The sequence below is a fragment of the Diabrotica undecimpunctata genome, chromosome 9, assembly GCF_040954645.1.
Source record: "Diabrotica undecimpunctata isolate CICGRU chromosome 9, icDiaUnde3, whole genome shotgun sequence".
Lineage (NCBI taxonomy): Eukaryota > Metazoa > Arthropoda > Insecta > Coleoptera > Chrysomelidae > Diabrotica > Diabrotica undecimpunctata.
In genome coordinates this window covers 59475614-59500417 of record NC_092811.1, presented here as the reverse complement: position 1 = coordinate 59500417, position 24804 = coordinate 59475614, and the positions used below count along the sequence as shown (strand labels likewise).

General features: G+C 39.3%; 1 protein-coding gene across 1 annotated transcript; it reads right to left on the bottom strand.

Annotated features, from left to right (window-relative positions):
* Positions 1–6527: 6527 nt before the first annotated feature.
* On the bottom strand, positions 6528–7646 carry LOC140450903 (uncharacterized). The gene is made up of 2 exons (XM_072544584.1): positions 7085–7646; positions 6528–6649 (listed from the first exon to the last, which is right to left on the bottom strand). Exons 1-2 carry the CDS (start codon positions 7644–7646, stop codon positions 6528–6530), a joined length of 684 nt encoding a protein of 227 aa, XP_072400685.1.
* Positions 7647–24804: the final 17158 nt, after the last annotated feature.

Below are 24804 nucleotides of genomic sequence, written 5' to 3'. Positions count from 1 at the left end.
TGGGGACGGCTCGATGCTGTTACTTTGGACATCTTCTTCAACGGTTTGGCGGTTAATTTTAATACCTCAACTCTTTAAAAAATAAACAATTCTTTAGCAGATTGTTTTGGCCTTTTTTTTTCAAACGTGGAGGATAGCTGTGGCTACAACCTCACCTAGGATCAGGTATTATTGTGCAATGAGTTGGGAACCACAGAAACCAACTCGCCCTGTCCTTTTAGTTATTTACGCGGTACTCATAAGGAGTTGATTCGAGGACATCATAGTAGTCATCAGGGAGATCCGTGCCTACGATGTTAAGTAGGACGGATGGGAGATGTGGAACTTTATTTTTAGGTTTTCTGACTGCTATGTGCCCTCTAGGATGGCAAGGCATCTTGAGAACTCTCTGGGCCCTGGTATTGCGACCCTGGATAGTCCGCAAGGTGTATCTCTTGCCTAGGGATAGGATTCGGGTTGTGATTTTGTCTATGTTATTAGCAACTATGTGTATTAATTCTGATGGATAGAAGTTAACCTTTCTGCATATTTTACGAAGGATCTTTCTCTCGCATGCTAGGATTTTGTTCCTTTGTCTACGTTTTATTGTCGTAAACAAAGGAGCACGGTATTCAATAATTGGCCTTATGAAGGTTTTATATATGTGCAATAGTGTCGCTTTGTTTGTGGCACCGAATTTTCCGTTTATACCACCCAGTAACGCTGCTCGTCGTCCTACTTGCTTAAGTACATTACAAACCTCCGCGTCCCAGCTTAGAGTTTTAGATATTGTAACTCCAAGGTAGGTCACAGAGGATTTGTGTTCGAGCCTCGTCTGGTTTAGGTATAAGGGCGGATTTCTGTACGTCGGATGTCTAAACACGATATTTTGTGTTTTATCCGCGTTTATTGTTATTCGCCACCTTGCATACCAGTCATTAATATAATTAAGCTGTTCTTGAGCCCTATTGAATACCGTTGGCCTCCTGCCTATGGAGAGAAGAGCCGTATCGTCCGCATACAGAAGGGTTTTTACGGAGTCTCTCGGATCTTGAGGTATATCTGAAGTGTATATGTTATATAATATGGGAGCCAATACGGAACCCTGAGGGACTCCTGCTTCAGGAGTGAATCGTTCGCTAACTTCGTTCGCTACTTTAACTCTGACCGTTCTGTTTGATAGATAAGAGTGCATTAATATTATAAAGGGATGTGGCAATCCAATTGATTGTAGCTTTCTTATCAGGCCTGTGTGCCAGACCTGATCGAATACTTTTTGGATGTCGAGGAACGTGCCTACAACAAGATGATTTCTGGAATTAATGCACTGTGAGATATGAGAGACTACTTCTGTTAATGCGTTTTGGGTTGAGTGTCCCGGCCTGAATCCAATTTGAAAATTAGGGATGATATTGTTTTCTTCTAGGAAGTTTATGAGTCTCTTTTTAAGGAGTCTCTCGTAAATCTTGCCTAGTGTATTTAATAGTGAGATAGGTCTGTATGATTCAGGATTTGTCCGGGATTTGCCTGGTTTTGGAATCATTATTGTGTTTGAAATTTTCCATGAGGTTGGAAAATAGCAAAACTTAATGGATGCATTAACTATAGTCTTTATAACTGTGAAAATACTCGGAGGTAATTGTTTTAAGCATTTGTTGTGTATGCTATTAGGGCCAGGAGCTGTGTTTTTACTGACGAAACACAGCTCTTTAATTGTTTCTTCGTCTGTGGGGGCCATCATCGAACTGTTGATGATGTCCTCGAGACGGATTGGAGTGTTGAGTATTTCACGGACTTGTAGATCGGTTTGAATTTTAAAGTTAGCACAAAAGTTAGGGTTATCCGGAGAACGGAATGTGTTTTGGAGAACGTTTTTAAACGCTTCCGCTTTGTTTTTGGGTGTAGAAATAATGTTATTTCCAATTTTTAATTGTGAGATTGGGAGTGATTTTTGTTTTGTTAGGACTTTAAACAAATTCCAGAATTTTGAGCCCTCTTTGTAGTCCAGCGTCGAAGTAATGCTTCTCCATTGTTGGTTTTTCAGCGCATTTACTTCTAGTCTGATACTCGCAGAGAGCCTGTTATATTCTGTTTTTGTTAGTGGGTCTCTGTACCTTTTATATTCCCTCAGGAGACGGCGTTTTTGTTTTATTTTGGCTACGATGCGTGCCGGGAGTGCCGGGGAATATTTGTTGTACGTGGTTTGTGGGATTGCTATTCGATAGCCTCTGTTATGAGGCTATCTACTTGAATTATAGCTGTGTCTATTTGATCAGTGTTTGTTATATGGCCTAACTCGGGTAGATTATTATTAATGAAGTTTTTGAAAAGGTCCCAATTGGCTCTTCGATAATCTCGTCTTTTTATAGGAATTTCTATTTGTGGTTCCGTCAGATTTGTGTTACCAGTAGTGGTAAATGATCTGACGTGATTGAATCACCTATGAAACATTCATCATCGAATCTTCCTATCATGTTTTCAGTACATAGTATATGATCGATGATGGACATTCCATTGTGATTGAAATAGGTTTGGTTAGAATTCTCAATTCTAATTATGGGGAGTTCTAGTAATAAATCAGTCAGGTGAATACCATCCTGATTGTTTGATGTGTCTCCGAATTGTGTGTGTCGTTAATTGAGATCGCCTAATAGGATGGCCTTATTGAGTGTGGAGAATTACTCAAAAAGCTCATCAGATAGTGGCATATGTAGATGTCTATAATACGAGATTATCGTGATTTTTTCATTATTTTTTAGGTGTATATCAACTGCCAGGAAGTCAGTATCTGGGACATTGGCATTAGGAGGGATAATATGAGGTGTGCATGGAATATTGTTTTTAACTAGAATGCCATTCCCTCTAGATACAAAGTCCTTCGGGCGATGGAAAACATTATAGTTGGTGAATGAGGGAGTGTGGTTAAGTAGGGTGTCAGTAAGTGATAGGATTTGGATATTATAGGTATGTAGGAGGTGTTTAATTAGGTGGTGTTTTCTACTGGCACCCTGGCAGTTAACTGTCCCTAAAACACTGTTATTCATAAACTAGTTGCTTTAATATACTGGAACAAATCGGAATGCAACATTGTTCCCGTGCTGCAGCGGGTTAACTACATGTCCGAACAATGCCTGTACTACATTGTTCGACGCTTGCATTATGTCTCCCTGTCGAGCAGGGAACAAGTTCATTAGTACTAGATTGTTATAATAAATTAGATATTTCAGATCCTGAGAGAGAGGATATGGAGGATCTTGTCTATAAGGAAAGATGGGTTGGATGTGGTCAGGATTCTCAGGGATCGCTCTCCTAGCCGGGCATCTCGGAGAATGCGCCGGATGGTCACCACCACAATTAGGGCATTTTGGGTTTTGTGGATTAGGGCATTGATTAGCACTGTGTTCTTGTCCACAGTTAGGGCATCGTGGAGTTCTCGCTTGGCAAGAAGAGGCGAGATGTCCACTTTTGCAGCATTTGCTACAGTATTTTGGTCGGATAGGAGCAACAGTGGCTGATAATGGCATCTCACAGGTGAGTCTCTCTCCGTTGATGCGGATTTTATCTCTAAGAGCCTCAGCATAGTGAGTTTCGGAGTCTGTAAATACTCTAACTAGAGCAGTGGGCGAGTTTGTGGCTTTCGAGATGATTCACGCCACTTTGGAGTAGGGAAACTTAGAGATTGTAAGTTGCTCTTCAATCTCCTCGTTTGATAAATTTTTGTCCACCCCTCGTATGACTAGATGGAAACTAGCCTGGGTGGAAGGTTGTGTGTGTTTTCGTGCGTTTCTGTTCCGTCTGACAGAGGAAGAAACCGTTAGGTCTCTGCCAGTGACGTTACGTATTTTTGTTTGAAGTTCAGCTGCGTTTAAAGCTGAAAGACTGTTCAGGAAAGCCGTTTTTAGATGGGGCTTGACTACAAATGAGTCATAATTACGGAGTAGCCCGTTAGAGTTAAGTACTCTGAAGAGGATTGATTGTGAGTTGAGGTCATCTGTGATGTTTTCTATTCGATACGTGAAGATTTTCTTCACGTTTGGGTCGGTGGTAGTGTTAATCGGCGCATTTTTTTGCGTTTTCGGGGCATTCTGAGCCGGCGATGCCGGTCTAGGAGGGTTTATAGGTAGGTTTGAGGGTTTATGGTTTGTTGTAGTGTCTTTCGAGGTTCCAGGGGTAGGAGAGACGCTTCTAGCGCGTTGTACAGGTCTCCTACTTCCTGTATCGGTGGATTGTGAGTGATTTTGGGGGGTTGTGGGACGGGAATCGGGATTTTTCTTGGATTTTATCGCTTTTTTAGAGCTTTTATCGGTGGATTTTTGGGATTTTTGCTTGTTATTTAGCAGGTTAATTTTTCTCTGGATCTGCGAACAGAAAAATTGGAGTTGATTAACGTTTTCAAGTTCGTCAAGGAGGGAGTTTAGCTCGTCGTCAGTAGAGTGGTACTCTGTTGCTGCCTCAGAGGCACTGGAGGGTGGTCTTACAGGGAGGGATGCTATCGAGCTAGCAGGAGATATAGGTGAGAATTCGGTTATGGAATCGACATCGAGTGCCTGGCGGCTATGAGAACGCAAGATGCGTTCGGACGACATTTTGAGATGCTTACTTGAAAGACTCTGTTTTTTTTTCGTCTGCTGGCCGCTGCCAGCACACTTCTGGGTGTCTCCCCAGGCCCTACTCGGATGATCACTCTTTTTAGTGCAATAAGAGGGTTCCTCTTGAGTTCACAACTGCACAGATCAGTATCTGTTTCTGGTTACCCTCCTAAAAGGGCAGAGCAGTGTCTCCCTGACGCTCTGTGCAGTGTCCCGAGGGCTTTACGCCCAGTTGCACGTGTAAACTATCCGCAATTGCCTTGTTATTCAACCAGAATCAAATATTACTAGTTAAAAAACTCGGTTAAACTGCGGAATTATCTACACGTGGTAGATTTCCCGCTAAATTCTTCAGGACGCGCCGACTGAGCGTCTCCAAGGCTACCAGCTATTGTAGGCCCCGCCCACTAGCTGATTTTACACTTGGCTTCTTTCAGTCGACGTGAAAATTGACGTAGATTTAGCTGTTGCTTCTTTTTCGTCACTGGGACAATGTAATGAAGTAGCCGAACAACTGTGAAATTTTTATTTTGTCCACCAGCAGAGTCGCAGAAAATGTGAAGATGACGGACTTCTGTTGGTAGTTCATTAAAAAAAAAACGATGATACCTCGTCGGATCCTTTCCTTGACACATATTCAGGATATGTAAAAAAACGGCACATGAATGTTGAAAGAAAACATAGAAAGTTGTCTCCTATAATAAACATCGTTAGTGCTGATGTTGGGTAGCGAAATGTTTTTCTGGTAGTCCATGACGATTGATTTATATTCAAAAGTTCTCCTAGCTTTTATTCGGGCAGCTCGTTTTCTATCATAGAAAACTTGGGCACGACTTTTGTGCAAGTTATTTTCAGTAGATAGAGCTTTTATCTGTGCTGCATCGTCAACAGAATAAAAAGTCTTGATTTTTGCATTAAACTCATCACACTTGCTACAGGTATCTGCCCTTGGGTATCCAAATGAAATGTTGAATTTGTTATTAAAGATATTTCGGTACGTGTCATAAGAAACAGATGCAATAGGATACTTTTCTTTAAACATTTGGAACATTTTCATAATATTTAACTCTTCACTTAAATACACTTTTTTCGAGTCCTGAATGCTATAATGACTTAACCTGCCCCGAAATGAAGCAATATGTTGCTGAATTTGGTTACTCAAATCAGAAGTTAACTGACGATGTTTCGAAGAATGCTTTCCTCTTTTGTCGACAGGAGCAAGTCCGGATGTTTTCAGAGATGCTTGAATCTGAACCAACTTAGATCTAGTAATACCATGCATTGCAGTAAAAGCACTACTGCAGACAGATATTTCTTCTATGTTTTCTCTCTTCACTCGTACTCTGTAGCGGTAGGTAGCATCATGGTGTTGTTCTCCATCGACTTGTCGTGACCTTCGACTTACAACTGGCAATACAGCAATCAATCCAGCTAAATAACAGTTTTGAGCATCAATTGATCCTAGTTGATTGAATCCGTTAAGTATGTTTTGCCTCTCTTGAGCAGTAGTGTTTTCAAAACACTTCAGTCTTTTACACTTACAATCATCTCCTAACTCGTGAGCCTGCAATCTTAACTTTTTCATTACATCTGCAGTTCGACCAATTTTCTGTCGTTTCTTGGTTTTTTTTAACAGATCGTCACACAAATATTCTTCACTCGAACTCATCTTGACATAAACTGCCGCGAAAGACGAAAAGAACAAAACATGACGTAAAATTGTCACGCCCTGTTAACTGTCGTTGCTATGCAACTAGTTGGACTACGTCGGTTGTTTACCAGTACCGCGCGGACAACGTTTGTTTTAAACCAGTATGGGTATTTTCTAATACTTTCTTATTTGGACACCGTTGGTATTATTCCCATACAATTTAGCACGTGTTTGGGACCGGATATTGTCAACACAATGAGTTGATTACCTGAAATTCTTATAAAATGGACATCGTTTGTTTTTTCCCCTTACCCTTCATATGGTTCTTCTTTCAAAAATTTTAATACTTCAAAATCGTTCCAAATTAGTTTCTGTTTTTCGGAATCTTCAGTAAAATTGTACTGTAAACGGCTTTCCGGATTTCCTAGCACTTTTAATTATTGTGACGTATTGATAAGGTATGTATATAGGACCAGCTTTTTCGTTTTTGCGAATTTCCATTTTTTATCACAACTGTGAACATTACAATCATCGCCAGCTAACTTGGCGAGAGAGTACGCACAACGTCACAGAGAAATAAATTATGTTTACGCCCTATGATTCATCCTATTGGTTTACTATTTTTGATAAGTATATTCAGTAGCGTAGCAGTATAGGTCAAATCATTATTACACAATTAAAAAAGTAATACTTTTCGCAAGCTTTAATATATTATTAGAAAGATGAAATTGTAATTTTGTTTTATTCAATTTAAATAGTAAGCCATTGGTTTATAATATTATTTAATAAGTGGTATCTATTTGAAAATAAATTGATTGTTAATAATTTTCTTCATCTTCATCTTCGGCAGAAGAAAACTCTGTACTGGAAGAGTCACTGTCAAGATTTATAATAATTGGAGCTATTTGCGTGGCGTTATCAGCAACTATCTCGCTGTCCATATACTCATCTTCCTTCTTAATGACATGGTAACATCGTTTTCTCCACTCATTTGCATCAATATTAGTGAATTCTTCCTCGGCGAGTTTTTGTACCTCAGCTAGCTTAAATGTAACATTTTTCTGCCTTATATTATTTTTGACTGTAGCCCATATTAGTTCAATAGGGTTTAGGTCAGGATGGTAAGGAGGTAAACGTAAAGGAATATGGCCATGCGCACGTAGAATTTCGTCGAATTTGTATTTTACATGATGAGGTTTATGATATTTAATTATTTCATACAGTTCAGGTTTTAAAGCACTAGGTGTAAATGAAATATTTTTCTGCATCAACCATTCTATCATTTGATTTTTGTTTGAGTTTGATGTAGGCGCCGGCTCCAACTGAATGCTGTGATAAGGTGCGTTATCAAAAACTAATACCGAGTTAGCAGGTAAATTAGGTAATAAATGTTCTTGTAACCACTTTCCATAGTTGTCTGAATTCATTTCAGAGTGGTAACCCCCTGATTTTGAATCTGATTTAAAGATTAATAAGCCATTTTTTATGAATCCCATATCCCCACCGGCATGCACTATTATTAGTCGTTGACCTTTGGAAATATTTGAAAATAACCCCCTGGTTGATTCGTCAGTCTAGTTCTTTGAAGAAGTATGACCGCTGTGTAAGTAGGTCTCGTCAACATACACGATTGGCCTATTTTGACTCCGAAAATATTTGATTTGCCTGAGATATTTTATTCTCAAAGCTCTTATTGCACTTTTTTCTACAAGCACTTTTCAGTTGTTTTCGGTTTTCCTCCAACGAAATTGCATTTTGCGTAGAAGTCGCCTTAAAGATGTTTGTGAAATTGTGATATCCAAATCGTTGTGAATTTTTTGTTTTAATTTTTTTACCGTAACCCGACATTTTTCTGTTTTATAAAAATCGTAAATTATTCTGCGAATGTCGCTTATTTGGTATTCCGGCAAATCTATGATTGATCTACTGACTCGTTTTTTGCCTGGACTGGAAAAATGGACTCTGCCGGTATTTTTCAAAGAACATTTTACCTCGCTTGTTATTCTTTCGATTGTTCTGATGGAAATGCCTGTAAAAGAATTAGTAACTATAGTGATTTATTTTATCTAGGATGTAGGTATATAAAAATGTCTATATTTACTGCCATATCGAAAGACAGTATACAATATATTACACTAGTCCTAACTAATTTAATGCCCGGTTTCATAATCTGTCATTAGGAAAAAGTCATGAATTTAATGGGTTTTAAATACCAAATTTTTGATTCCTGTTCTAGCATTCGAACGAGTAAGACGTGTGCCAAGTACAATTAAAATCCAGTTTGCCTTATCGGTAGTAATTAGTGTTTAATTTAGATTTAATAGTGTAATTTCGAAAGGTGATTTCTGGACAAGTTTTGTACGTATTGCTTTTGTTATATTATTAAATCATATAAATTATATTTAATTTATACAAAGTGCATACCAGAGACCGGTTTTACCAGTCTGCTGGTTCTTGCTGGCCATCCAATTCAATGGATTTTAATACAAATTTGGATAGCAAAATTAGTTAAAGAAGAGAAATAAAACGAGGTTACTGTCTGTATTTACATGAACAGTACAAATATAAACAATACTCCTACAGTTTCTACCTTAACAATGGCCCTTCAAACTGCTACAAACAACATTCCAGCAACTACATCTCTTTCATACGTAACCGCTGCAAAATCTACACCGAAACCATCTTTCCCAAAAAAAGAACAGGCGATAGTTCTTCACGCAGAAGAAAACCTTAAACTTCTAGACTACGTTAAAGCCATTAGTGACATCATCGGACCAAAAAATATTTCCTTTGCATCCAGAATATCTAACAATAGGATCTGCATATATCTAGTGAACTCAAATCTCGTTGATCAACTTCTGAAATCCCATCCAACCGTTCAAATCGGACGCCTTATTTTAAGTATTCGTAAACTTGTCTCCCCAACAAAAAGAATATTAATTTCGAACATCTCTCCTTACATTCCCCATGAACTGGCCGAAAATGCAGTGAAAAGTCTTGGTTTCCAAATAGCCTCCCCCGTGTCCTTTCTCAAAGCGGGCATTCCAGGTGATGAATACTCCCACATCCTTAGCTTCCGCCGTCAAGTATATATTTTTCCTCCCTCTGATAATTTTGAGCTTCACACCTCCTTGTTAATTCCTTTTGAAGGCAATGATAATAGAATTTTTCTGTCTACGGACAAAATGGAATGTTTCTTATGCAAACAATCAGGACATGTTGCTTCTAATTGCCCCAATACTTCATCTGACAACTTATCATCTGAAAATCCTACTGTTTCCCATGTCCTCCCAAATCCCCCCACCGAATCAACGTCACAGCAACAGAATACACAATTTCCATCTCATTCTGAATCATCTCCCTCCCAAACAAATCTATTTTATTTGTCTTCTTCCCCAGAGAATTGCGAAAATGATACAATATCTGAAAAGTTAGATAAACTATGTTTAAGTTCTCATCTTTCACAGAAAAGGCCACGCTAATCTGTATCATCTATAAGCGATAAGAACCTTCAATCTGGGGAAAACCCTGCAACAGAACAAACTATGTTTCCTCCCAAACAAACAGTTCCTAGCTCCTCTAGCACCTCCAACACAAAAAAGAAACGAAAACGTAGTTCTTCTCTCGACCCCAGTCTATCCACTGACTCCAAGCAAGCAATACACGAAGCCTATAAACAAAACCCAGAAGCTTTTGCAGTTCCTCCTGATAATATAATTGCCTTTATCGAGAACGCTTACGGCAGCTGTGACCCTGTCTCAGAAGCATTTAAATTCACAACAGATATTAAATCACTCATTCTAACTTTGCAATCAATAAACCCTAATTTTAAAGATAGGTCTACAAAAATCAGAATTACACGCTTAATTAAAAAAATTAAAACTAAAATACATTCTGCAACAGATGATTCTGAAAGTATAAACAGTCTTGATAATTCCCAGGATGCTTGTGATAAAGAATACCTGTCTGATAGTTCACAAACCTCGCAAACATCCAAACACTCTACATATTAATTTCAACCTTCACACTGATATAATGGAATTGTGACGGATTTTATCCCCGTCGTCCACGCCTTGAACAGCTCATATCTGAGTCTTCTCCCGACTTTCTATGCCTACAAGAAACAAACTTCACTGATAAATATTCCGGACAACTTAAAAATTTTACAGGTTACCACTATATTCGAACTACCCAACTTCGTGCCAGTGGCGGAGCATCAATTTTTGTTTCCACTGATATTTTCCATAAAGAATTTCCACTAAACACAAACCTCGAAGCTATAGCCGTTACAGCTTGGTGTCCCTACAAAATTACAATTTGTTGCATATACATCCCTCCAAACTACTGTTTAATAAGTTCCGATCTTGAAGATTTAACTTCTCAGTTTCCTACACCTTTTATCTTAGTAGGTGACTTTAATGCACATAATACTATGTGGGGATCCGAAAACACATTTGGAAGAGGTAAAACAATCGAAAATTTCCTAAATAACGTAAATATAAACTTACTAAATTCAGGAAGTAGTATATACTTTCACATCCAATCAGGTAGTTTCTCTTCCATAGATTTATCTTTCTGTAATCCCGGAATATTTCCTTTACTTTCATGGTACACATTAAACAGTCTCTATGATAGTAATCATTTTCCTATTCTTATCTCTGACCAGTCAAAAATGCCCTCAAGAATTATAACAAAATGGAAAATTACTCAAGCAAACTGGGATCTTTTCAGAACCACTGTTAAGGGAAAAACCGATGAATTACTTTTTAACAATGATATAGATACAGATGTAAAACTATTAAATAACTGTTTAACTGAATCTGCTGAGGAATGTATTGGTAAATGCGCGATTGATCCTTCCAAGAAACCTGTTCCGTGGTGGAATGAGTCGTGCAAAATAGCTGTCAAACAATGCAAAAAAGCATTAAATAAATTCCGGAAGACCCGTACCACCACGGATTTAATAAATTTTAAAAAACTTAGGGCCAATTCTAGGCGTATTTTAAAAGAAAGTAAGAAAGCCTCATGGAATCAATACTTCCTTTTAATCTCCTAGAATTAAACGAAGCCATATCTTCATTGAAAAACTCAGCAGCCGGTCCTGACGATATCCCATCAATATTCTTAAAAAATCTCCATCCAGACACACATCTCAAACTGCTAGAGTTGTATAATAAGATCTGGTCTCAAAACCAGTTTCCAACGTTATGGCGACAAGCAACTACAATTCCTATTAAAAAGAATGACTCACCTCCAAATCTTCTAAAATCATATAGACCAATTTCTCTCACTTGTTCACTATGTAAACTGTTAGAAAAGATGGTCAATAAACGCTTACTATGGTATCTAGAAAGAAATAACATTCTTGACCCATTCCAAACAGGTTTCAGATCAAATCGAAGTACAATGGATAACCTGGTCACACTTCATACTGACATTGTTAATGCATTTTCGAATAGAAGCGAAGTCATAGCAGTAACTTTAGATATCCAAAGTGCCTTCGACACTGTACAAAGACCTCTAATTCTAAGAAAATTAACGGAATATAATTTAACTGGTAACATTTATTTATTTTTAAAAATTTTTTTAACAAGTCGATATTTTAGAGTATTAACAAATGGAAAAATATCAAAACCACATGCTTTGGACAACGGTTTGCCTCAGGGCTCAGTCTTAAGCACTACCTTATTTTTACTTAGCATGAATGACTTTTCCTCATATATAGAACCACCAGTCAGGTACTCAATATATGCTGATGATATTATATTATACTGCCGAGGCAGAGTCACAGCTACCACCAGCACTTTGCTACAAAACACAATAAACAAAATATACACCTGGTCTACGCGTGCTGGATTTGTGTTTTCAGCTCCTAAATCCAAAGTAATTCACTTTACCAAAAAGCATAGACTATTCTTCTATAACTCTAAACGGACTTCGTTTACAAACAGTTAATTATTTGACAATTCTTGGTATCACCTTTGATAAAAAGCTTATCTGGAGACAGCATATTCAGAAACTTAAAGGAAACTGTACCCAAAGAATCAATTTACTTAAATCTCTTGCTAGCTTCTCTTGGGGAGCTGACGAAGAATCTCTTCTTAAAATATATAGAGCGTTAATTCGCTCTAAGCTAGATTATGGCAGTATTCTTTATATGACATCTAGTAGCTCCCTACTAAAGTCTCTAAACACGATTCAAAATACTTCCCTACGACTATGACTCGGTGTTTTCAAATCAAGCCCCGCTGAAAGTCTGTGCGTTGAATTTTCAGAGCCACCACTCCATCTAAGAAGGCAGCAGCTTCTACTTTCATACTTTGTAAGAATATCAGCAAACCCAAGTAACCCGGTAATAAATCTAATCAATCCCATAGAACCTCCCCCAGTAAACGCTTCCAATCAGTCTCTCACATTACCACAAATATTATCTCCTTTATTAGATTCCATCAACCTCTCCAATACTACTTCTATTTATACCCCCAAGACAGCTCCATGGATGCACAATCTTCCAATTTTCAATACTGATTTATGCAGATTCGACAAAACAGAAACCCCAAACTTAATCCTTAAAAAATCCTTCCAAAACATCCTTAACTTAACACAATTTGATGAAATTTTATACACCGATGCGTCCAAGAATGAAGACTGTTGTGGCTCCGCTGTGTCCACACTGACGACGACAATAAGCTCTGTGCGATTGCCTAAAAGTTGTAGTATCTATACCGCAGAATTATATGGAATACTCCAAGCATTAAAGACTTCAATCCGTCCTACTTCAAATGAAAGCATAAAAATCGCCATTTGCACTGATTCTCTTTCCTCGATTTATTCAATAAGATGCATTTTCTCGAAAAACCCGCTAGTCCAGGAAATCCACACTATCTGTAACCAACTATATTCTGCTAACATAAAAGTCATAATGATCTGGACTCCATCTCATGTTGGTATATTGGGAAACGAAAAAGCAGACCAAGCCGCTAAAGCAGCATGTTCTTCTGACATAGCCTTCCAAGAGGTCCAAATCCATACGGATCTTAAAATATTGGTAAAACAAAAAATCCTCAGCTCATGGGCGGACCTGTGGAGTAAAACAAAAACTAAGCTGCATGAAGTTCAGCCCAGCTTATGTCGCGTCAATATCTCCTCTATGAACAGGAAAGAAAAATCAGTTATTCACCGACTACGAATAGGGCATACACGTCTCACACATGGATACCTTATGGCATCAGAAAACCCTCCAGTATGCCACTACTGTAATAACGTCCTGACCATCAAACACGTGATAGTGGACTGCTGCCAGTATGACTCTTCCAGAAACAAGCACAGCCTAAAAGGAAATCTAAAAGACATTCTCAGTGTTCCAAACCGTTTTGACAGTGTTCCTAGATTTTTAAAAGAAACAAGTTTATTTCAGCTAATATAAACAGTGCATAGTGATAAGCTTTATTGTTCTAAACTTTCTATAAAAAAAATGTTCATATTAAATTCTTGTACCTATACCTATATAAAATATGTATAATGTTGTAAACTATTGTACCCGTGTCAATGGCCATAAGCTGTCGAGACACGTTAATTTTAAATAAAAAAAATTCCAAATTTTAAATACTGAGAAATATTTGACCTGTTTTGCTATTTAACTGTATTATACAAATACTTATGTCATTAGCAAGTAATATTTCTTTGAATATGACGTAATCTATTAATGTCTTTTTAATCGTAAACAAATTATACAGGTAGAGGTAATGGTGTTGCCGAGAGGGGGCATTTGGGCCTGTAGGACCCATCGCCGGCTCTTCGGGCTTCTTCCTATCCCCGGAATTGGATCGGGTATTCACCATCTTTGGTTTGTCGCTGGTAGAAAGGTTAAATACTACCGCTGTTATAAATAACAGTTCCAGTGACAAATATCTGTTATAGGTAACGGTTCCAAGGAACAGTTACAAAGTAACAGAGCAAAAATGGAAAACAGATAGGTAAAAATGATCTAAGTATTCCTTGACTTACGGAAGGAATAACTTAGTAAACAATTAAATTAAATGGTATAAAAATATAATGCAAAGAAAAAAATGTTTCTAAGGGTTTCTTGACTTACGGAAGAAACAACTTAGGACAGAAATATAGATAAATGAAATATGTAAATGTGAGAGTAAAATATGGAAATATTTCTAAGTGTTTCTTAACTTACGGAAGAAACGACTTAGAGTGGAAAAATAAAATACTCAAAATATAAAACGAGAAATGCAAAAATGAAACAGATTATAGAAATATGTCTAAGTGTTTCTTGACTTACGGAAGAAACAACTTAGAACAGAAAATAAACAAGAGAATCAAATATAGTAAAATAAATGCACAAATATTTATAAGTGTTTCTTGACTTACGGAAGAAACGACTTATAATAGAAAATAAGAAAAATCAAATATAGAAAAGATGTGAAAATATTGCTAAGTGTTTCTTGACTTACGGAAGAAACAACTTAGCATAAAATAGAAAATGAAAGAAACAAATGTATTAAGTATTTTCTTAACTTAAGAAAGAAAATATCTTAGATAAAATATCGGAAATAATAATGCGATATGAAAATATTTCTAAGGGTTCTTTTGACTTATCGGAAAAGAACGACTTAGACACACAATAAAATAACAAGTCAGATATCAGAGAAATACTTATAAGAGCTCTTTGACTTACCGAAAAGAACTACTTAGATACAAAGTACAAAATCAAAATATAAAATAGAAAAAGCAAGATAAATATTTCTAAGTGTTCTTAACTTACGGAAGAACAACTTAGACACAAAATACAAGAAAAATAAACAATCAAAACAAATATAGATCAATATATTATTCTAACCTGAAAAGGTCTGAATATACAATAATGCTAAAATAAAATGGTATATAAAAAAATCAGAAATAAAACAATAACTTAGTAGGAACAATAATAGCACCGACTAGGTCTACAGTAGAAGAGGCAAGCTCGACTGACTGTTGAGAGAAAATCTACCTGCTTTTATGTAAAACAAATCCTTTGTTTTACGAAGCGAAAGTGGATTTTCCCTGCATCGAATCAATTAGAAATTTGGATTTGGCCAACCTTGGAATTCCCAAGTATTTTAACCGATATCCAAATTCCTTGATGCGTCGAGGACATCCCCCCTCCTCTGAAAGACCTAACGGTGCTAAAAAAATTTATTAATAAAAAAAAATCAAACAATACAATAATACAAAAAGTCCTTAACCTAAAAAAAAGAAATACAATACAAAGAAATACAAAGAAATACAATTCAAACTTACGCTAGCGACTAAGATATGTTACACTTAACTATTATAATATCCAGATGACCCCGGTGGTCCAGGTGGTCCAGGTGTTTCGGCCAGGCTACTTAATTCACCCGGCTGGGGCCTTACGACGTTTCAGAACACGTAGAGTTACTCGATTCACCCTGGTGTCTGTAACGTTTCGTAACAGGGCCCCGTTATCCTCAGCTGTTCTGGCAGGGCTACTTAATTCACCCTGAGGAAGGTCTTACGACGTCGTGAAGATATAAGGTTACTCAGTTCACCTTGATATCTACACGTGTCGTAATAAACCTTAATCCTGCTCTGGAGGTTCGTCCCTAGGTGGAGGAGCAGCGCGGATGTCATCTACATGGATGGTCCTATTCACGTCCCGGTCGCGGTGTATCTCATAGGTATGATCGCCTAGCACCTTCAGGATCGTGTGTGGTCCCGTCCATGTCGGTCCGAAGTTCCCTCGGACGTGGTTCCTCACCATGACCTGCTCTCCTTCGATGAACCTCCTGGCGGGTGGAGCGTTAGGGTTGTCAGGAAACATGTTCCTCGCATATACAGTGGCCTTTTGAACCGCTCTGACAACCCTTTCGTCTCGTCTGGCTGCGGTGTTTGCCAGACGATGCTCACGCTGTGTTTCTTCTGCGCGCCGTGGCAGATAGCCTAGCAGAAGTTCAGCGGGTGTTTCCTGGGTGGCCTCGTTCCTCCGTGTCCTTAGGCTGAACATGATGTCAGCCAGGTAGGATTCCCATTTCGGATCATTTGCAGTTTTGCATCGGGCGCGGAGTCCCTTTTTGAGCTCCTGAGCTCGGCGTTCAACCGGGTTGGCCCTCTGGTGGAAGATAGGGCTAAATTCGGCTTTGATGTTGTGCCGTCTCAAGAATCTCTCCCATGCATCTGTCCGAAATTGGGCTGCGTTGTCCGTGATGAGGGTGGTAGGTTTCCCCCAGCGGCCGCAGATTTCCTCCTGGAGGAACTGGATGATGTCCCGGCTTTTTGTAGATTGGACGCATCGATATTCCACCCAGTTGCTCAAGCAATCTGTCGCCAAGAGGATGTAGCGGTTGCGTGTTCCTCTGGCTGGTGGATATGGTCCCAAAATGTCGAAGGACACTCTCTCCCAGGGGTTGGCGGGTTCCCTGGGCATCACAGGAGCTGCTGGTTGTCGTGGAGCAGCTTTGGTCCTCAAGCAGGTCAGGCAGGACTTGACGTAGGCGCGAACATCCTTTGATAATGTGGGCCAGTAATAGATATTTTTAATGGCTCGGATGGTCTCGTCTTGTCCTGGGTGGTTGGCCTCCTCTGAGTCGTGATAGACCTTCATCACGTCCTTCCGGAGGGATGGGGGTACTATCAGCGTCCTGTGGTCTGGTCCAGCGTTGTAGTAAGCGGCGTTATCGACTAGTGTGAATTCACGGAGAAGGTTTTCTTCGACTTCGTTCCGTGGTCCACGTCCGGAGATCTCTAGGTAGCGTCTCCGAAACCGCTGCATACCGTGGTGTGTCTGGTGGCTTCTCCGGATTTTATCCTGGAGTGGTAGGTCAACCAGATCATCTAGGATGGGGTTGGTGTCTTCATCCTCGTCGACGTCCTCCATCATACATAGTAGAGGAAAGGACTCGTCTTCCTCCACGTCCGTTGTAGGCCAGCTAAGTCGCACCACTTCCTCGTCTTGGTCAGCTTCTTCTTCTCTCTCCGTGGTTGGGTTCCTGGACAAGTGGTCAGGGAGTTCGTTCTCCTTCCCTGGGATATGTATCACGGTGAAGTTGAACTCCTGAAGTAGCAAGGCCCATCGGGATAGTTTGGCCTTGTCTTCCTTGAACCGATGGAGCCACAGGAGAGCCTGACTGTCGGTGTACAGCGTGAAGTGCTGATCCTGGAGGAAGTGCTTGTACCTCTTGAGTGCCCAAACTAATGCGAGGCACTCTTTCTCGTTAATATGGTAACGGGTTTCTGCTGGTTTTAACTTCGTGGAGGCATATGCGATGACTCTCTTGTCGTCTTGGGTTCCTTGGAACAGGACTGCGCCCATGCCGACATCGGAGGCATCCGTCTGGAGGCAGAAGGGTTTGGACGCGTCTGGTCGGTGGAGTAGGAGATCTCCCTCGATTTCGATCTTGAGACGTTGGAAGGCGGCTTCTGCGGCGTCGTTCCAGTGCATCCGTCTCTTATTACCCTTGGTGAGGTCCGTCAAGGGTGTTATGATGTCCGAAAATCGAGGGATGAAATCCCTTAACCAGTTGGCTGTCCCGATGAAGCTTCGCAGTTGCTTCATCGTCCGTGGAGTGTCGAAGCCTTTGATTTTCTCCACATGCTTCTCCAGAGGTTGGGTGTTGGCAGAGGTGATTTTGTGTCCTAGGTACTCCAGTTCGTCTGCTGCGAATTTACACTTTTTTAGGGATGCCCATAGTCCGTGTGTCCGAAGTCTCTCTAGAACCAGGCGGAGGTGGTTCTGGTGTTGGGTCCAGTCTTCTGAATAGATGATAATATCATCCATGTATACCTTGATGAAAACATCGATGTATCCTGCGAAGACTGAAGTCACGAGCTTCTGGAACACAGCTGGTCCGTTCTTGAGGCCGAAGGGCATCACCGTAAATTCGTATGAGGACCCGTCAGGCAGGCTGAACGCTGTCTTCGGGCTGGAGTCCTTGTGCAGTGGGACTTGCCAAAATCCACTCTTCAGATCTAAGGTGGTGAAGATCTGAGCCGTGCCAATCTCTTTGATGGAGTCGTGGATTGGTGGCATGCTGGAGGCTTCGTCGATGGTCACGTTGTTAAGCTTCCTATAGTCTACGCAGAAACGGGGGGTGCCATCCTTCTTGGTTACAATAACCACCGGGCTATTGTAAGGAGATTTGCTGGGGCGGATGACTCCTGCGGCTAGCATCTCTCTCACCTCCTTGGCCATTATCTGCTTCTTCTCCGTAGAATATTTATAGGGCTTAACGTTGATAGGCGTGGCGTCGGTCACTTCGATTTTCATTTCGGTGGCCTTGGTGGTCGGCTGACGTAGACGGTCGTCGAAAACGTCATCGTACTCTTGAATCAACTTTTCAACTTGTTGCAAAGCGAAGGATGGAGCTTGATGGGGTTCCAGCCGCTGCGTCCTGGATTGCCTTTTTGCTGGGTTCTTCCAGTAAATGGTGGTTCTGCAGGTGGTACCGACGTGTAGACATTTACGTGGTATGTCTACATTGGCCTCTTCCTGTTCCAACCAAGGCATCCCCAACACAACGTCGTGGTTCAAGTCCTCCATAACCACGCAGTTGACGGTTGAATCCAGAGTCTCGATGTTAATCTTGACTTCAGCAGTCCCTAGGGTGCGGGACGTGCTGCCCGTGCACGCCAGCTGAACCAATCCTGATCCTCGTTGCAGGTCCCGTCTCTGAATCAATCTCTGGTGAATGAAGTTCCCAGATGCACCGGTGTCGACTAAGATCTTCACACGTTGTCCGTTGATCCTTCCATGGAGTTGGGGGAGGCCTGTCGTCGAGGGTCGTGTCTGAATCGGGTTCAGTTGGGGCACCATCTTCACAACAGGGTTTAGTTGGCGCCCCTGTTGGCGTTTCCCTGGTTCTGAGGTAGTGGAGGTGGTGGTTGGCTCATCGGTGGCATCCTGGACTGTCTGTTGGGGTTCCTCCATTCCTCGATCGCTTCAGGGTGGCGTGGTGTGTTGTTTTGACGTGGGGGACGGTAGTGCTGTCGCTGTCGGGATTGTTGCTGGGATTGATGTTGGGGTTTGTTAGCGACGGTGTTCCGGCGGGTATCAGCTTCCATTCCTTGGGCTATTGTTAGGAGGTCCTCCTCGGTCTTTGGAATGTTCACTCGTAGGCAGATCGCGATGTCGGGTCTTAGTTGGTTTACGATGGTGATACACCTCTGGTCCTCAGGGGTGTATGGTGCGAGACGTCTGAATAAGGCTGATTTACCGTTGATAAAGTCCTCCGTGGGTTCATCCTTCCGTTGATGCTCTCCATGAAGTTTTGACGTCAAGGCTGAAATCACGGCAGGGTCGTTATATTTCCTTAGGAGACGGTCTCGGAATGTGTCGTACGGCAGGTCCGTGTGTGTAAACTTCTGGGCCCATTTCTTCGCATCGCCGTGGAGTGAGTTGTCGATGAGATAGTCTATCCAGTTGTCCTCGTCTACGTCATATTTGGTTAGGAAATTCTCAGCTTTGGTTAGGAAGTTGAGAGGGTTTTCAGTGTCCCGGCCTGAGAATTGAGGGGGCTTCATATATGTGATCTTGGGCTTCGGTGGCTCAGGTTGAGGCATCTGGGGTGTAGTGCCTTGAGTAGTGGATAGGGCCGTCATCGCTTGCATTAGGGCAGAGATGAAGTCAGCTGTAGAAGGCTGGCTTGAAGACGGTCCTGGGGTCGTGAGTTCGGGTTTTGTTTGTTGGGCGCCATGTTGCCGAGAGGGGGCATTTGGGCCTGTAGGACCCATCGCCGGCTCTTCGGGCTTCTTCCTATCCCCGGAATTGGATCGGGTATTCACCATCTTTGGTTTGTCGCTGGTAGAAAGGTTAAATACTACCGCTGTTATAAATAACAGTTCCAGTGACAAATATCTGTTATAGGTAACGGTTCCAAGGAACAGTTACAAAGTAACAGAGCAAAAATGGAAAACAGATAGGTAAAAATGATCTAAGTATTCCTTGACTTACGGAAGGAATAACTTAGTAAACAATTAAATTAAATGGTATAAAAATATAATGCAAAGAAAAAAATGTTTCTAAGGGTTTCTTGACTTACGGAAGAAACAACTTAGGACAGAAATATAGATAAATGAAATATGTAAATGTGAGAGTAAAATATGGAAATATTTCTAAGTGTTTCTTAACTTACGGAAGAAACGACTTAGAGTGGAAAAATAAAATACTCAAAATATAAAACGAGAAATGCAAAAATGAAACAGATTATAGAAATATGTCTAAGTGTTTCTTGACTTACGGAAGAAACAACTTAGAACAGAAAATAAACAAGAGAATCAAATATAGTAAAATAAATGCACAAATATTTATAAGTGTTTCTTGACTTACGGAAGAAACGACTTATAATAGAAAATAAGAAAAATCAAATATAGAAAAGATGTGAAAATATTGCTAAGTGTTTCTTGACTTACGGAAGAAACAACTTAGCATAAAATAGAAAATGAAAGAAACAAATGTATTAAGTATTTTCTTAACTTAAGAAAGAAAATATCTTAGATAAAATATCGGAAATAATAATGCGATATGAAAATATTTCTAAGGGTTCTTTTGACTTATCGGAAAAGAACGACTTAGACACACAATAAAATAACAAGTCAGATATCAGAGAAATACTTATAAGAGCTCTTTGACTTACCGAAAAGAACTACTTAGATACAAAGTACAAAATCAAAATATAAAATAGAAAAAGCAAGATAAATATTTCTAAGTGTTCTTAACTTACGGAAGAACAACTTAGACACAAAATACAAGAAAAATAAACAATCAAAACAAATATAGATCAATATATTATTCTAACCTGAAAAGGTCTGAATATACAATAATGCTAAAATAAAATGGTATATAAAAAAATCAGAAATAAAACAATAACTTAGTAGGAACAATAATAGCACCGACTAGGTCTACAGTAGAAGAGGCAAGCTCGACTGACTGTTGAGAGAAAATCTACCTGCTTTTATGTAAAACAAATCCTTTGTTTTACGAAGCGAAAGTGGATTTTCCCTGCATCGAATCAATTAGAAATTTGGATTTGGCCAACCTTGGAATTCCCAAGTATTTTAACCGATATCCAAATTCCTTGATGCGTCGAGGACAATGGATTATGGGAACAGCTATGACCTTGAACATTTCACATAAACTTGTGTACTAAATAGGCATAATGCATAGCTCTTGTCAAAATCCAATACATTAATAATATAATTACATATCTTCGATTCTAAAATATTGTAAAAGACTTTAAAGAGTCTGAGTAAGAAAAGAGATATTTAGTTATATTCTTTGTGGCATTTTCAAGGTCAAAGCTGTTCCCAAAATCCATTAACTCTTGGTAATATTTCAAAATTATTTTTTTCATTTTACATGTTTTTACACTAAATAAGTAAATATTATAATGTCTCGAATGTATTTTAGTAAAATCTACGTGAAATAACAACTTCGACTATAGTGAGGGAAATACCTGTGGGATTATGACATACTCTTCCAAACGTAGGCAAACAATTATTTTGTTGAGGAAATTACACCCGTCGAGAATAATATTTGCTTTCGCATATTCGACAAACTGTTAAGGCGGGTACACATTTGCGAGCAGAACTGTTCGCGAACCGTTTGTGAACGCTATATTCGTTAATGTGTACGGCAGAAAAAACCGCTTGCGTACTGTTTCATCGTGACTCGTCGCGAACCAAATTGTTGCGGTTTATTTCACGACTTCAAAGGAAGCTCGGCTTTCAGTTTGGACGGCGCTTACTAGACGCAGCGAACATTTTTATCGTGTCATCAAATCGACATTGTGTGAATGACGTGTTCCTTCCTAGAGAGACGTGAGAAAACAGTAAACTGATTATTGTCATGGACGTATAAATAAAGATAAAATTTTTATTTATACGTCGATGATTACTGTACATAATTTTATTTTTGTTAAACAAGCAAAAACAGGAACATAAATCAGTACCCAAATTATAAATAAAATGAATCATTTCGCACATGTGTGTTCGTTGTTGGTTTGTCGCTTTCCATGGATCGAGATAAGTATGCGATTAGTACGATGTAGAATATTTTTCAAGGATCTGTACGCGTACTGTACGTATACCGTTCGGCTCGCATATGTGTACCCACCTTTATGCAATAATCTGGAATGCCGACATAAAATCAACCTAATCCTCCACTATGTTTTGTTTTTAAACCAGGAGGAGTAAACTAAAAAGTTTCATAGCCAAGAAAGTCGCTAGAAAATTCAGCAAATATATTATATCTTCTTTTTGGGTTGATCATGACGGCCTTAGACGGTAATCCATAAATATTATAGCATTATAAAATTATTAAAGGTAAAAAAAAATAAAAGGTAAATTTGAATTACTCCTCCTGGTTTAAAAACAAGCCATAGGTTTGTCATACATACATAGGTTTGTCAACAAATCATAGGTTTGTTTGTTTGTCATAGGTTTTTTTTTTCATAGGTAAAAGAGGGCATTGAATAGAGCATAGGGCAGTGATAAGAAGTCTGAAAAATAATAGCCGCAAATCACTTAAGTGTTACGCACCTGATAACTGGGAGGAGACTAAAGACCACCACCTAAGCCACTAAGCAATTTTGGGGGTATACCGACAAAAGGACGCGGAAAAAACCCCCGTTTATCCCCTATATATAATTACAGAAAATGGTTCTACCTAACCTAAAATCGGTTACGGTAAAAGTAAAAAGTGAAAAATATTTATATGAAAAAACTTGCCTTCACACTTTATCCAGGCTTATGACTGGCAGCAGAAGCTGGCGTGTTTACAAGTTTTTTTTAAATTTTTTGCTTTTTTTGGATTTTTTTTTGTCATTTTATTTTTTTTTTGTTTTATTTTTGATATTAATTTTTTTTGTATTTTTTTTATGTTTGCAACTGAAAATTGTGAGCAATGCCTCTCAAATATTCTAAAGTTGGCCTGTCAGCATAATCGGCAACAATAGCCCTTATCCTGTTTGCTGTATCTTGATATTTTCTTTTGCGTGGAGGTACATTGCCCGAAATGTACTGCTCTATTTTCAAAACATTTAAATCATATTCTTTTTTTAGAGAATTAATAAATTTCCAAATATTCGGATGTGCACTATTGAGAAGAGAAGAAAAGCTGTTGTGCCATCCTTCGACAGCAAAATTAGTTCGAGGTATATCTTGGTCTGCCAAATCGTAACAATTCCATACATTTGCTGGAAAAAGGGGTTGTCTTCGATTTCCTCTTCTAGCTAATCTCCCTATCCAAGTGTCTTCAAAGTAATTAATCAGCGGCACTAGTAGTTCTTCATTTTGTGTATAAAAATCGCTATTGAGCAACTCCTCGTACACTCTGACTACATGGTTGTCTGGAACAAACGCAAGAGCTGTCAATTGTCTTAGGTGAAGGGCGAAGTCAGGATTCTCAATATATCTACGTTGCAATCCGGCACTTTGAATATGGCGCCACATACACTGCGAGAAATGAAAAAAACATCCGCGGATTCTCACATTTGGGAACTCAGTTTGTGCAGCATTCATTGCCGCTCTTTCAAAGTCCATCATTATTGTTAGAGGGCGCAAGGCCGGATTCAACACCTTTAGTTGCTGAAAAACACGTGTATAAGTCTCTTGTGTTTTGTTCGTTAGAAGTGCAAATACAGTCGGGATTACATTACTGTATCGCACTCCATGAATTGTGTATATTTGAGAAAACAATGGTGGTGCTGAGTTAAATGTTCCATCGGCATACCAATGATCGCATTGTTCCATAAATCTTAAATTTCTTTGTGTTGAAAATAACAAAATACGTTCTTCTTCTGGCCCGCTATCAAATAATAGAAATAGCTCACCGCCTGTAGTTGTTTTATATTCTTCAGGAAGCACAAGTTCTTCTAAATTTCTCGGATTTGCGGGCGTACCTCTTAGCTCGTTCCGAACTCTTTGCACAGTTTTTTTTAACGACGACACTGATGGAAGTTGTGCCGTAGCAGCTAAGGAAAGTCCTTGAGAAATTTCACTTACTACACCTTGGGTGGAGTGTTCCAGTTGTTGTGCAACTTCTTTCATCCGGTTACAAGCTTCTTTTGCTTCAATCTTTGCCGTGTCTGCAACGTGATTATGTTCTGTGGATTTTGTAATTTCATCCACAACGGTATGCACTCTTCCTGTACATTTGCACTTATTATAAGTAGCACACTTCCAAATTGTCTTTTCACCAATCACTCGCTCTTTTTTATGGAGAAATCCATTATAAAGTAACAAGTTGTTGCCTTTTTGGCTTTTCACAAACGCTAACACCATCTTAACAGACTGATATCAATTTGTAAAATGTTTTCTTGTTAAGAACAGAATAAATTACCTACCGCGACAAGTTTCCCCTATATAAACAATTTGGTTAATGATGTTTTGTTATATCGGACCTTTTGTAATATTCATTTCTTAAAAACAATTATCAAACAATTAGAAAGTTTTATTTTCTTACTAATCGTTTCTATTTACATTCTTAACATTACCTGCGGAATTTACCAACCTTCCGGTTCGCGTTAAACCCTCATTAGACCCCTTACTGGGCTGGTACTTGGGTTTTTCTAATCCCATACA